The 12,644-nt window shown below is 42.2% G+C and overlaps 1 protein-coding gene across 2 annotated transcripts in view; it reads left to right on the top strand.

Moving 5' to 3' along the window:
- LOC142596537 (SWI/SNF-related matrix-associated actin-dependent regulator of chromatin subfamily A member 2-like) overlaps positions 1 to 12,644 on the top strand; it is a 167,443-nt gene that overhangs the window by 104,861 nt on the left and 49,938 nt on the right. For both annotated transcript variants that reach the window (XM_075725690.1, XM_075725692.1), the window contains one exon: positions 1,661 to 1,879. In XM_075725690.1, the coding sequence (XP_075581805.1) occupies positions 1,661 to 1,879 (219 nt within the window). The remainder of the gene's footprint in view (positions 1 to 1,660; positions 1,880 to 12,644) is intronic.

The following is a 12,644-nucleotide window of genomic DNA, read 5'->3' on the forward strand; positions in this document are numbered from 1 at the left end:
TACCAAAGCATGCATTCTTTGCTCACATATAAGCATTTGTAGCATATGAATTTCTTTGTTTCTAGGCTTTTGCCCTCACTGAGGACACTGTGAATATAATTACTTTGTTAGTTTAAATAAAATAAGGTGGATCTCTTTTCTAAATATATGGTTTTCTAAAACATGGGAAGATGAGACTAGAGGTTTCTCAGAAATAAAAGGGATTTGAATTGAATCTTTTGGGAAAAAGCAAATGGTTATTTGTCTCTTGTTTCTCAGCTTAATTGGGAGTGTCTTCAATTTCCCCTGTTATGCTTTTTCCTTTCAAAAAACCAGCAGCTAATATATCCTTAGTTCTTCAGTCTGTACTTTTCAAATGCAAGCATATTAATCAGTGAAAAAATAAATACAATTTTGGGGCATTATGTATTTCATTAAAGTTTGTTACTAAATAATAGAAAAGTGTTTTGATTTGGGCCTTGTTTGACTGCAGATCTTCATTTCTTGCCAGTTGGCAGTTTTTTCCATAAACTAAACCATGTGCATACCCAGTTTGAATGAATACATCATTTAAAAGGGGAATATGAAAGTCTGCTATGCAAATAGAAGTCTATACAGTCATTTCCCCATTATGAAGTAATGAGATATGGAATATCATTGATTCTGGAATCTAGTTGGACCTGCATAGTCAGGTTGCATGTATTTCATTCTGGTTTTCATCTGGATTTAGAAATCAGATCATAGGATAATTCAGGTTGGAAGGGACCTCAGGAAGTGTCTAGTCCTACCTTCTACTTAAAGCAAGGTCAGCTATGAAATCAGACCAGGTTGCTCAGGGCTTTATCCAGGATGAAGACTGCACAACCTCTCTGGGCAATCTGTTCCACTGGTGAAAGTGGTTTTCCTCATATTCAGTCTGAACCTCTCTTCTTTCAAATTATGCCTGTTGTCTCTCATATTCCCTACATGTACTGCTTCCTTGTATGTATTGGAAAGCTACTATTAGGTGTCCCGAAGTCTCCTCTTCTCCAGGCTGAAAAAGCCCAGTTCCCTCAGCCTCTTTTCACAGGGCATGTGCTCCAGCCCTGTGACCATCTCGGTGGCCCTCTGCTGAACTGTCCCCAGTTCATCAAAGTTTTTCTTTTTTTGGTGACCCAAATCTGGATACAGTATTCTAGATGTGGTCTAACAAGCCCTCAAGCATATCAACTTAACACCCCCCCCCAATTTGGTGTCATCTGCAAACTTTATGAGCAAGCACTCTGTCACCTCTTCCATATCATTTATAAAGATGCTAAATAGGACAGGTCCTAGGATATACCCCTGTGGTACTACACTCGTGACTGGTCTCCAGGTAGAGTATGACCCATGAATAACTACTCTGTATGCCTGATTATCCAGACAGGTTTTTTTACACATCTGGTTGTCCACCCATCCAAACTATAATATTCTTCACTTCAGTGAAATTCACTTTGTAATAATGAATTTGATTGAAGATCAACTTTCATGTGGGGATATTCCTTTTTATAGTGGCATTTTATAAGTATTGGGGTGGAGGAGGGAAATGCCACCAGAGGAGTTGGTTGAAAGTTTCAAGCATAAGTAAATAACCAGGTATTCCCATGCTTTATTTAATCAAGACCCTTCAAAATGTTGTATCCTTTCCCAACTGCCATTGCAGCGCATGGACATGGATCGTCGTAGGGAAGATGCCAGAAACCCCAAGCGCAAGCCCCGCTTGATGGAGGAGGATGAATTGCCATCTTGGATTATTAAGGATGATGCTGAAGTTGAAAGGCTCACATGTGAGGAAGAGGAAGAGAAAATATTTGGAAGAGGGTCCCGTCAACGCAGGGATGTGGACTATAGCGATGCTCTTACAGAGAAACAGTGGCTACGGGTAGGTACTGCTTTTTTCTTTTTGACAGTTGCTATTTGGGGGGGGGGGGGGGGGGGATGTTCTCATTGAAGATTACAAAGTTGCACAAGTGAAAACACCGTGTAATATCTAAGGTCCATGTATTATTATTCAGTTTTTACAACTGTGCTCAAGACATAACTTAGGTTTCAAGATATGTTGCTGAAGCTTAACTCATTGCTAGATGCAGAATCATGACTACAGTTGTTTTCTATTGCAACTATTCTGTGGCCATAGATATTGACATATTTCACTTATGTTTTTCGACACACTAAGCAGATTGTCATCATTAAGAGACTTTTCAATATAAAGTATGGGAAACCTATGATCAGTGTGTATTACAGCTTTCTGTGCTGCAGGTATATAAGAAAAAACCCTAACTGATCCATTTTAAAGGTTTGGAAACTTTCAAGCAAGTCTTCTCTCTCTTAAGCTTTTTCATTTCCAAGTGTCTCTGTGTTTCTTGATCCCAATGAGATCAAAAAAATCGATGAAGACCATGTTGCAGGATTTCCATGCCTGAAAGTAAAGAATCTAAACTTACTCTCACTGAATCTATGATTTTGTTGCTTTTTGAGTATTTCTTGTCATTCCTCTGCTTAAAAAAAGGCGGAGATAATGAAAATGCTTAAAAATGCTTACAAAAAGCATTAGATAATGAACACTAATGTATATGGCTTTTCAGAATGTTAATATCAGGGGTGGTAAAGAAATGAGGTTTGATCTCTAGAAAGTCTTGTCAAAACCAGGAAATTTCATAATTTTTAACTCAATTATGATTTCTAAAGCATATTAGTAAGATTTTTCATGTACAGAACTAGTCTCTGTGATTTTGATAGGCAGTATTCTACCATGGTAGAACAATCACATGCTTATGTGGTTGACACTAATACACAGTGCAGCTAGGACCATAAAAGCTAGAGAAAAAAAAACACCAAAATAAAGTGTATCAGGTAGATCTGCTCAAGCTCATTTTAAACTAGTTAGCTTCAGTACTGAAATACTCTGGCTATGGCAAAAGCTCAGCTTGGACTTTCATACTTTACTTCTCAGGTTGGTTTTGTACTCATTGTCAAGCTGTTTTCTGTCAAAAAATAATAGCCCTCAAGAAGTCATCTTTCTACCTCAAGGCAAGATCAGCTATTCCTATGTCATTCCTTACAGATGTTTGCCTAAAGGCCTCCACTGATGGAAAATTTAGAACTCCCTAAGGGAAGCTATTGCTGTGATTTAGTTTTCCCTAATACCTTATCTGAATTTCTTTGCTGGTTTTTAAGCATATTACTTCTTGTTCTGTTCACTGTGATCATGAAGAACAGGTTATTCACTTTTTGTTTCCCAACAACTTTTTATGTCTTAAAAGACTGTTATCATACCCCTGCTTAGTCTTTTTTTCTTTGCGTTAACAACCCCTGCTCAGCTGATCTTTTCCCATAGGCCCTGTTTTCTAGACCTCTGATCATTTTCATTCAACTTCCTTAAACTCTCTCCAAGTGATTAACAACTTTAAGTTTTATTCAAAGCCTGAATAGAGGGGAAGAGTTGTTTCACATAACTGCTTGGGTGTTTATACATCATGGTATAGAGTTTTTCTATTTTCTCAGCAGTACAGACACTGACTTGTGTTCAACTTGTGATCCAGTATAAACCCCCAATTACTTTCTGTGAAGCTACTCCCTATCCAATTTTTCCATATCCTTTTTCCACAGGCTTCAAGGGAATCTCTGCTCCAACACCTGGAGCACTTCCTCCCCCTCCTTCTTCTCTCAACTTGGTGTCTGCAGGGTTGTTTCTCTCACATTTTTCTTACTCCTCTCTCTCACAGTTGCTGTACAGTGTTTTTTTCCCTTTTGTAAATGTTATCAGAGAGGTGCCACCAGCGTTGCTGATTGGTTAAGCTTTGGCCAGCAGCAGGTCCGTCCAACATGAGGGCAGCCACTGGTCTCTTCTCACAGAGGCCACCCCTGCAGACCCCCCTGCTACCAAAACCTTGCCACGTAAACCCAATAAAACAATTGATTGTTCCTTGCCTAATAGAAATACTTTGCATATATCCTTGTTGTAAATTATCCACGTTTTCTCCAGTTGTTGCACCAATTTATCAAAATCATTTTGAATTTTAATCTCATTATCAGGTATACTTGTGGTACCTGTCAGCTTGGTGTTCCTTGCAGACTTAATAGGCATACTTTTTGTTCCATAATCCAGGTAATTAAAAAAAGATATTGAATAGCACTGGACCCCTATTTCCACAGCCTTCCATTTTGACAGAACTACTCTGAGTTTTAAAAAGTGCTCTGAATAGAATTTTCTGATATTTGCTACACACCTGATAGTAATTTTATGTAGTCCATGTTTTCCTGGATTGCTTGTGATAATGTTGTATGAAACAAGGTCAAAGGCCTTGCTAAAGTCAAGATACAGTAGAATCATAGAATCGTTCAGGTTGGAAAAGACCTTTAAGATCATCCAGTCCAACCATTAACCTAACACTACCAAGTCCACCACTAAACCAGTTAAGGGTAGAGTAATAATTTCATGTTTCCTGGCTTGGTGGCTGGATTATTTTTTAAGGAAAGTAAAAACTAGGAATCATTAAGGTTGGAAAGGATATCTAAGATCATCAGTCCAACCATCAACCCAATACTCCCATGCCCACTAAACCATGTCCCAAAGTGACACGTCTACCCGTTTTTTGAACGCTTCCAGGGATGGTGACTCCACCACCTCTCTGGGCAGCCTGTTCCAATGCTTGACCACTCTTTCTGTGAAGAAATTTTTCCTAATATCCAATCTAAACCTCCCCTGGCGCAGCTTGAGCCCATTTCCTCTCATCCTATTGCTAACTACTTGGGAGAAGAGACCAACCCCCACCTCACTACAACCTCCTTTCAGGTAGTTGTAGAGAGCGATAAGGTCTCCCCTCAGCCTCCTCTTCTCCAGACTAAACAATCCCAGTTCCCTCAGCCGCTCCTCATAAGACTTGCTCTCCAGACCCTTCACCAGCTTCGTTGCCCTTCTCTGGACACGCTCCAGCACCTCCCTGTCTTTCTTGTATTGAGGGGCCCAAAACTGGACACAGTATTCCAGGTGCAGCCTCACCAGTGCCGAGTACAGGGGGACAATCACCTCCCTGCTCCTGCTGGCCACACTATTCCTGACACAAGCCAGGATGCTGTTGGCCACCTTGGCCGCCTGGGCACACTGCTGGCTCATGTTCAGCCGGCTGTCGACCAACACCCCCAGGTCCTTTTCGGCCAGGCAGCTTTCCAGCCACTCTTCCCCAAGACTAGCATTGCATGGGGTTGTTGTGACCCAAGTGCAGGACCCGGCACTTGGCCTTGTTGAACCTCATACAGTTGGCCTCAGCCCATCGATCCAGCCTGTCCAGATCCCTCTGCAGGGCCATCCTACCATCCAGCAGATCGACACTCCCACCCAGTTTGGTGTCATCTGCAAACTTACTGAGGGCGCACTCAATCCCCTCATCCAGATCATTGATAAAGATATTAAACAATATTGCCCCCAAAACGTATCCCTGGGGAACACCGCCAACTGGATTTAACTCCATTCGGCACAACTCTCTGGGCTCAGCCACCCAGCCAGTTTTTTTACCCAGCAAAGAGTACACCTGCCTAGGCCATGAGCTGCCAGCTTCCTTAGGAGAATGCTGTGGGAGATGGTGTCAAAGGCTTTGCTGAAGTCCGGGTAGATGATATCCACAGCCTTTCCCTCATCCACTAGGCGGGTCACCTGGTCATAGAATGAGATCAGGTTGGTCAAGCAGGACCTGCCTTTCATGAACCCATGCTGGCTGGGCCTGATCCCCTGGCTGACCTCCACATGCCTGTTGAGTTCACTCAAGATGAACCACTCCGTAATCTTCCCTGGCACCGAGGTCAGGGTGACAGGCCTGTAGTTCCCCGGATCCTCCTTCCGGCCCTTCTTGTAGATGGCTGTAACATTGGCAAGCCTCCAGTCATCAGGGACCTCCCCTGTTAACCAGGACTGCTGACAGATGATGGAGAGTGGCTTGGCAAGCTCCTCCGCCAGCTCCCTCAATACTCTGAGGTGGATCCCATCTGGCCCCATAGACTTGTGAGCGTCCAGGTGACGTAGCTGGTCGTTAACTGCTTCCTCCTGGATTATGGGGGCTCCATTCTGCTCCCTGTCCCTGTCTTCCAGCTCAGAGGGCTGAGTCCCCTGGGGATGTCTGGTCTGGCTGTTAAAGACTGAGGCAAAAGAAGGCATTAAGTACCTCAGCCTTTTCCTCATCCTTGGTGGCAATGTTCCCCCATGCATCCAGCAAAGGATGGAGATTCACCTTGGCTCTCTTTTTGTTGTTGATGTATTTGTAGAAACATTTTTTATTATCTCTTACAAAAGTGGCCAGATTGAGTTCTAGCTGGGCTTTTGCCTTTCTAATTTCCTCTCTGCATGACCTAACGAGATCCCTGTACTCTTCCTGAGTTGCCTGCCCCTTCTTCCAAAAGTGGTAAACTCTCCTTTTTTCCCTGAGTCCCTGCAGAAGCTCCCTGTTCAGCCAGGCCGGTCGTCTTCCCCGCCGGTTGGTCTTACGGCACACGGGGACAGCCCGCTCCTGCGTCCTTAAGACTTCCTTCTTGAAGAATGCCCAGCCTTCCTGGACCCCTTTGCCCTTCAGGACTGCCTCCCAAGGGACTTTTCCAACCAGTGTCCTGAACAAGCCAACGTCTGCCCTCCGGAAGTCCGTGGTAGTGTTTTTGCTGCCCCTCCTCCTTACTTCGCCAAGAATCGAGAATTCTATCATATCATGGTCGCTAAGCCCAAGATGGCTTCTGACCACGACATCTCCCACAAGCCCTTCTCTGTTTGTAAACAGCAGGTCAAGCGAGGCACCACCCCTGATAGGCTCACTTACCAGATGCGTCAGGAAGTTATCATCTTCCACACACTCCAGGAACCTCCGAGACTGTTGCCTCTCTGCTGTGTTGTATTTCCAGCAGATATCCGGCACGTTGAAGTCCCCCACGAGAACAAGGGCTAGCGATTGTGAGACTTCTGCCAGCCGCTTATAGAACTCTTCATCTATCTCTACATCCTGGTTGGGCGGTCTATAACAGACTCCCAAGAGGACATCTGCCTTGCTGGCCTTCCCCCTCATACTTACCCATAAGCACTCGACCTTATCATCACGATCGTTGAGCTCTATACAATCGGAACACTCCCTAACATACAGAGCCACCTCTCCTTCCATGCCTATCCCTATGAAGAGCTTATAGCCATCCAGTGCAGCACTCCAGTCATGAGAGTCATCCCACCATGTTTCTGTGACGGCAACTAAGTCTTTTATTGAGTAATTTACATTTTCCTGTTGTTTCTTTTTAAATGACATAGCTCGGGGATCATAGAAAAAGAGATGACAATCATGTACAACATTTTCAAGGGAATCTTTAAATGTATAAAATTATCAGAGGGAGTTAATAAGCAGCTTTACCCTGAGGTTTTGCCTCTCCAACCTGCAATGTAGCAATATCATACACATTGTATGGAAATTTTAAATCAAATCATTTTTTGTTAAAATGGACACCAATAAACTGCTTAAACAGGTAAGGTTTTTTAAAAAGTACCCACAAGATGCAATACATTTTAAATTAAAGATGGCACTTTATTTCATAAAAGTTTTCCCTTTACTACCCCACATATTCTATGCCACTGTCCACTCATCTTTTGGAGCACTGTAGAAGAAACAGACCTGTTGGTCACTAACAGCAGGGCTATACCTCTCGGTTTTTTTATTTCTCCAGCTGCTGATACCTTTAAGCTATACTTGCATGAGGCTTTTCAGAAGGAAACTTTATGTTTTTGATTAATATATTGGCTTGATAATATGATTATCCAACTTGCAGCTGTCTCCTTAGCTGCATTTGTCTTTGAGAGATTCAGCTGAATTTTACTTTAATTTCTGAGGAGTTTTGCCTGGGTCAGCAGCCAGAATTCTGACTGCAGATCAGCTACCTGCTCCTTCTGAGCTGGACCCTGGTGTTCTGCACCAGGTGGGGCGGGGGTGGCAGGGACAAGGGTGGGAAGAAAGAGACTGCACAGGTTTCTTTCTGGATCTCATTAAGAAAGGCCTGACAACAAATAGCATAATAATATAGCTGTTAATAAGATAGAATAAGAAGAGTAAATCTTATGACCCTTCAGATGCTGGAAAACCCATTTTCATGCAGCATCAGATGGACCCCAGATAGATTTTCCCACAGCATGCTGTGCAGTTCCCGTGTCCATGGAGAAGTCTCTCCTCCCTCCTGTACCATAGTGCCTTTTATCTTGTGTAAAAAACAAAACCAAAGATCTTATCCTGACAGTTTGGAATGTTATGTCTGTCATAACATCCACAGCACAGGCTGGCACAGGGCACTCCAGCAGATTCCCTTACAGTGGCTACTCATGCTAACCTATTGGCTTTTCAAGCCTTAAGTACAAGACCCAATAGAGCAGACATGGCCTGCTCAAGATCACTAACTCCTCAAATACAATGTCTTCCACAAGGCTCCCAATATACCTGGCCATAACACAGATAGCTCAATGCTGAATAGTCCAGTAAGGTTGTTATAGGCTTAATTCCTTCTTGTTGCCTCTGAAGGGGAAAAAAACCCAAGGAAACAAAAACATCTAATGCCAGTTTTCCCTTCCTGCAGTTCTGGGTGCTGGGTAGCATTTGGTGCCTATGCTCACATTCATAAGTGTATGCATCATTGCAGATCCCCAAAGGAAAAAAAAAAAACACCTCAAGGAATTTGTGCATGTGCATATACAGACAAAAATATGTCATCTTTCTCCTTATCAGAAGACCTGAGTTCTGAGTTTGGAATTAGTGGACCAAAAATAAAAATTATTAAAGCCAAGAGGATGAACACATGCAATATGTAGTGAAACTGCTTTGGAGGCCTGCAGCTGCCCTAGGCAAACTGTAATTGAATATCACTCTTCAGACTCCCTGGGAACTTATAACAGAAGAACAGGCTGATGCTGCAGGGTGCTCTGCCCTAACTATTGGTATGGCAACTGCATTTTCTATAAACAGGGAAGTAGGAACCTGCCTTCTGATCCTAGAAATCATTTAAATTGTGGAATTATTGTATCCTCTGGCATATTTCTCCCACAACAGTGCTCTTCACAGGGTGGCAAAATGATATCAGATTATTTCTTAAAGGGCCATGAGTGTTCTGTTAAGGACTCTGTTGTTTAGGGCTTTTCAAGAATCAATGGATTTGTTTGCAAGAGTCGCAAATTAGTGTATCTGAGCTGCTGCTCAGAGGCTAAATTGACCAGGATTGCTGTTAGATGTGTTCCATGATATCCGAGATACTTATCCTGACCTGATCTTGATTCTAATAGTTTTGACTCAGGCAGAGGCATCAAGACAGCTCTTACCTGGCTAAGCTAGTTCTGACGCTCTTTAACTCATCCTCCAAACCCTTACTGTGAAGCTAAATCTCTTAAGACAGTTGATATGTTTTGCATCTGGATTCAGTTTCTCATTCAACCTAGTTGCTTGCTTGGTGACATGAACAAAGTTCTGTTCTGTAGATGTGCAGATTTGATTCAAAGTAGATTTGCATGTTGCCACATGGAACAAGTCTGAAGCCTAAGATGAGCAGTGTCAGATTTCTCTCACACAGGCATTCAAAACCAAGCTATTGTAGACTACTTGCTTTTGCTGATCTAAGAAATTCAAGTGAAATTAAGGCATTAAGTCCATATTTATTTTTCTTATTTAAATTAGAAGAAAGCAAATATTGACATACATGCATACAAAGTATGTGATGGATATTTTTAATATCCTCATGACTATTTTGAATTCCAACTATTGGAATATAATAGTGTTGGAATATAATAAAATATTTTGAATTCCAAGTGTTGGGATATAAGAGTGTTGGAAAATATCATGACATAAAATTTATTTAATTTTTTTCTTGCTTTATGTATACTGGCAAAGGTGAATATATTGTACAGTAAAACTTATCATTCAGTCTTTCCTTGATCCCCTCAAAATTTCCTAGGAAAATATTAGGAAAGTTTTAAACTATTTTCTTATCAGTTATTCTTATCAGAATATAAAATTGAAAAGTTATGTGTTCTCTTTTATCAACTGTTAAAAGGCAACTCTAGCATCAAACACTGTAGTAAAGTTGAGCTAGCTTGTTATTACAACCTGACATAAATTACCAGAGGCTTTTTTTTTTTTAGGACTTGTGTATTGTAAAGGAGCTTTGCCTTTTTATATATATATATATATATATGTCTTTTACAATCAACGCTAAGCATATATGTTTAAGACACCATTTTGTAGTTAGTGAACATGAACTCAGTTTGATCTTCAGGTGGTTGTAATTAGATACTACAGTAGCTCTATAGGATTATCTGGTTTATGTTCAATATTTGTTTCAGTTTAGCCTTTCATCTAGTGACCCTTATATTTATTTAATCCTAATGGAGATTTTTTTAACAGGCTTTGTTGAAGGTTGGGATTTTGTGAAAGAGGAGAAAACAAATAAATATTTGTGAAATTGAGACAACGTCTACATACTCCATGCACATATTGTTCATGGCTTTATTTATTTATTTTCCTTTCTTTTATTTTTTTTATTTGAAGAAAATTGCATTCTGATATAAATTATGTGCTTTTTAGTATTGAATTGCAGATTCTATTGAACTTATTAAGTTTTGGGGATCAGTGGGGTAAAAATTTTTTGTAATGGTGTTGCATCAAGAGAGGCTTTGGAAGGTATTCAATTTATCGTTATAAGTCTGGTCGCGTTCAGTGCACTGAACTATCACGATTACGGATTCACAAATAACGTAGGCACCTTTCGTCTAGTTGTGCTGCATGAACTATCACGGCCACACTTAAAGTGTCTGGTCGTGTTCAATGACCACTATCATGCTAGACCAATAAATCAAAGCAATTTATTAAAGCAACAGACACACAGGTTCTTTGGATTACCGGTGATAAATTCACTGACTGCAAGGCACATACAAATGCCAAAGTTTAGAATAACACAGATGCATCAAAAGACATAAAAGTGACTCTATAGAGGTTTCTAAGTTTCCCAGGGAGGCACTTGGTATAACCAAGTGTTAGATTCTTACCCAAAGGCGTCCCGATGGGGGGGGAAGAGAGGCTCAGCCCATCGACTGATCCCAGAGGTCAGAGTAGTACACGATGGTATCTTCCCTAACATCTCCTCTCTCTTAGGCCAATTTATAGTACTTTTACACATCAGGTGGAGCTTGAGGGACTCTAGTCATACATACTTTTGTTACGATTGGTGTAAAACTTTCTCGCTTCGTTTTAAAGGTACAGGCTCAGAAATATTCAGAGCACAGGCTCAGTGAGGGGGGGTCTTACCTTGGAGGCGGGTAAGTTTTGGGATGGGAGTGTGTTCTAGTATTATAATGATATTATAATGAGTAAAGTTTACTAAAGGACAGCATTTTCGTCAACATCATGATAGTTTGCTGACTCAGGGTATCACTTATGCAGCTTATCAGGGCCATGATGTCCCTCCGAGTTCCCTTATCACAGGGCTTGGCCGTGATGTCTCCACACCACTCCACCCCCTGGGCAGCTCCTCTCAGAATCAGCACACCAGGCTCCCCTGGGTTGCGACATCCAAGGTTACAGGCTTAGGGAACTTCCTGTGGGATAGATTCCTTGCATCCAGCTGCATTCCATCCAGAGAGCTTCTTCAATGCTGTGCCTTTCTTGTAATCGTAAATCTAAGTCTGATGTCTAAGTCACCTCCAGCAATCACTCCACAAATGGTCACTCTGGACCCAGAAAGTCCTCCATCTCTGGGTATGAGCTATTCTATGACCAGCAATTATCAGCACATATCAAGCACTAAAACTACTTTGATCAGCTTGACTTTACAATTTTATGCATGTGGAAGCTGGTTTCTCAGAGTAGCAGGAAGTTAGGCAGTATGTTCCTTCCTACTACCAGGAAATTCTGAAGTAGAAAACATTGTGAGTTTTCTCCCACTGTGGCTCTGTTGATATGAGGTTGAGGAAGGAAGTGCTGCTGACCTGTGGCGGCTTTTAAGTCTTCATGGAGTCAAGGAGTGTTTATCTTCCATGTTCATATGGGTGACTGTAACTGAAAGAAATTCAGTTCAGAGACTAGTCTAGAAAAGAGAGGCCTTTAAGACTACTTCTTAAAACTGATAAAGCAATTAAGATGAAATGGGCTTTTCTTGGCTTTTTGATGTATGACTGGGAACTAAAGTGCATCTACCCAATACTTCATTTTGTTCTGTTTTCTGTGAGGAAGGGGTTAGTTTTAAAGCAAAGAAAAACCCAAACTTGTTCTTTGCTGCCAAGGCAGCAGGCGGAGGCCCCACAAGGAGCAGAGGATCCCCTACCCTCTTGCCAGCAAGCAGAATGAGGGGATCCAAGAGACGGGGGGGGAATGGAAACAGGTCCCTGCCCGGGGAGGCAGGCAAATCCCCTCCCGGCCTCCCTCACCTTCCCAGCTTCCCCTACACAACAGATATGGGGCTCTGGAAGTTGAGGGCCAGGCAAGTGGGGAGGGAGGTGAAAGTCCAGCCAGGGGGTTGCCAAGGGCCAGTCAGTCAACCCCACAGATTACGACTGCCCCTGTTAAGAAAAAAAGGAGGGTAACTGTGGTGGGTGATTCCCTCCTGCAGGGAACTGAGGGCCCGATCTGCCGCCCGGACCCATCCCACAGGGAAGTCTG

The sequence above is a fragment of the Pelecanus crispus genome, chromosome W, assembly GCF_030463565.1.
Source record: "Pelecanus crispus isolate bPelCri1 chromosome W, bPelCri1.pri, whole genome shotgun sequence".
NCBI classification, from domain to species: Eukaryota; Metazoa; Chordata; class Aves; order Pelecaniformes; family Pelecanidae; genus Pelecanus; species Pelecanus crispus.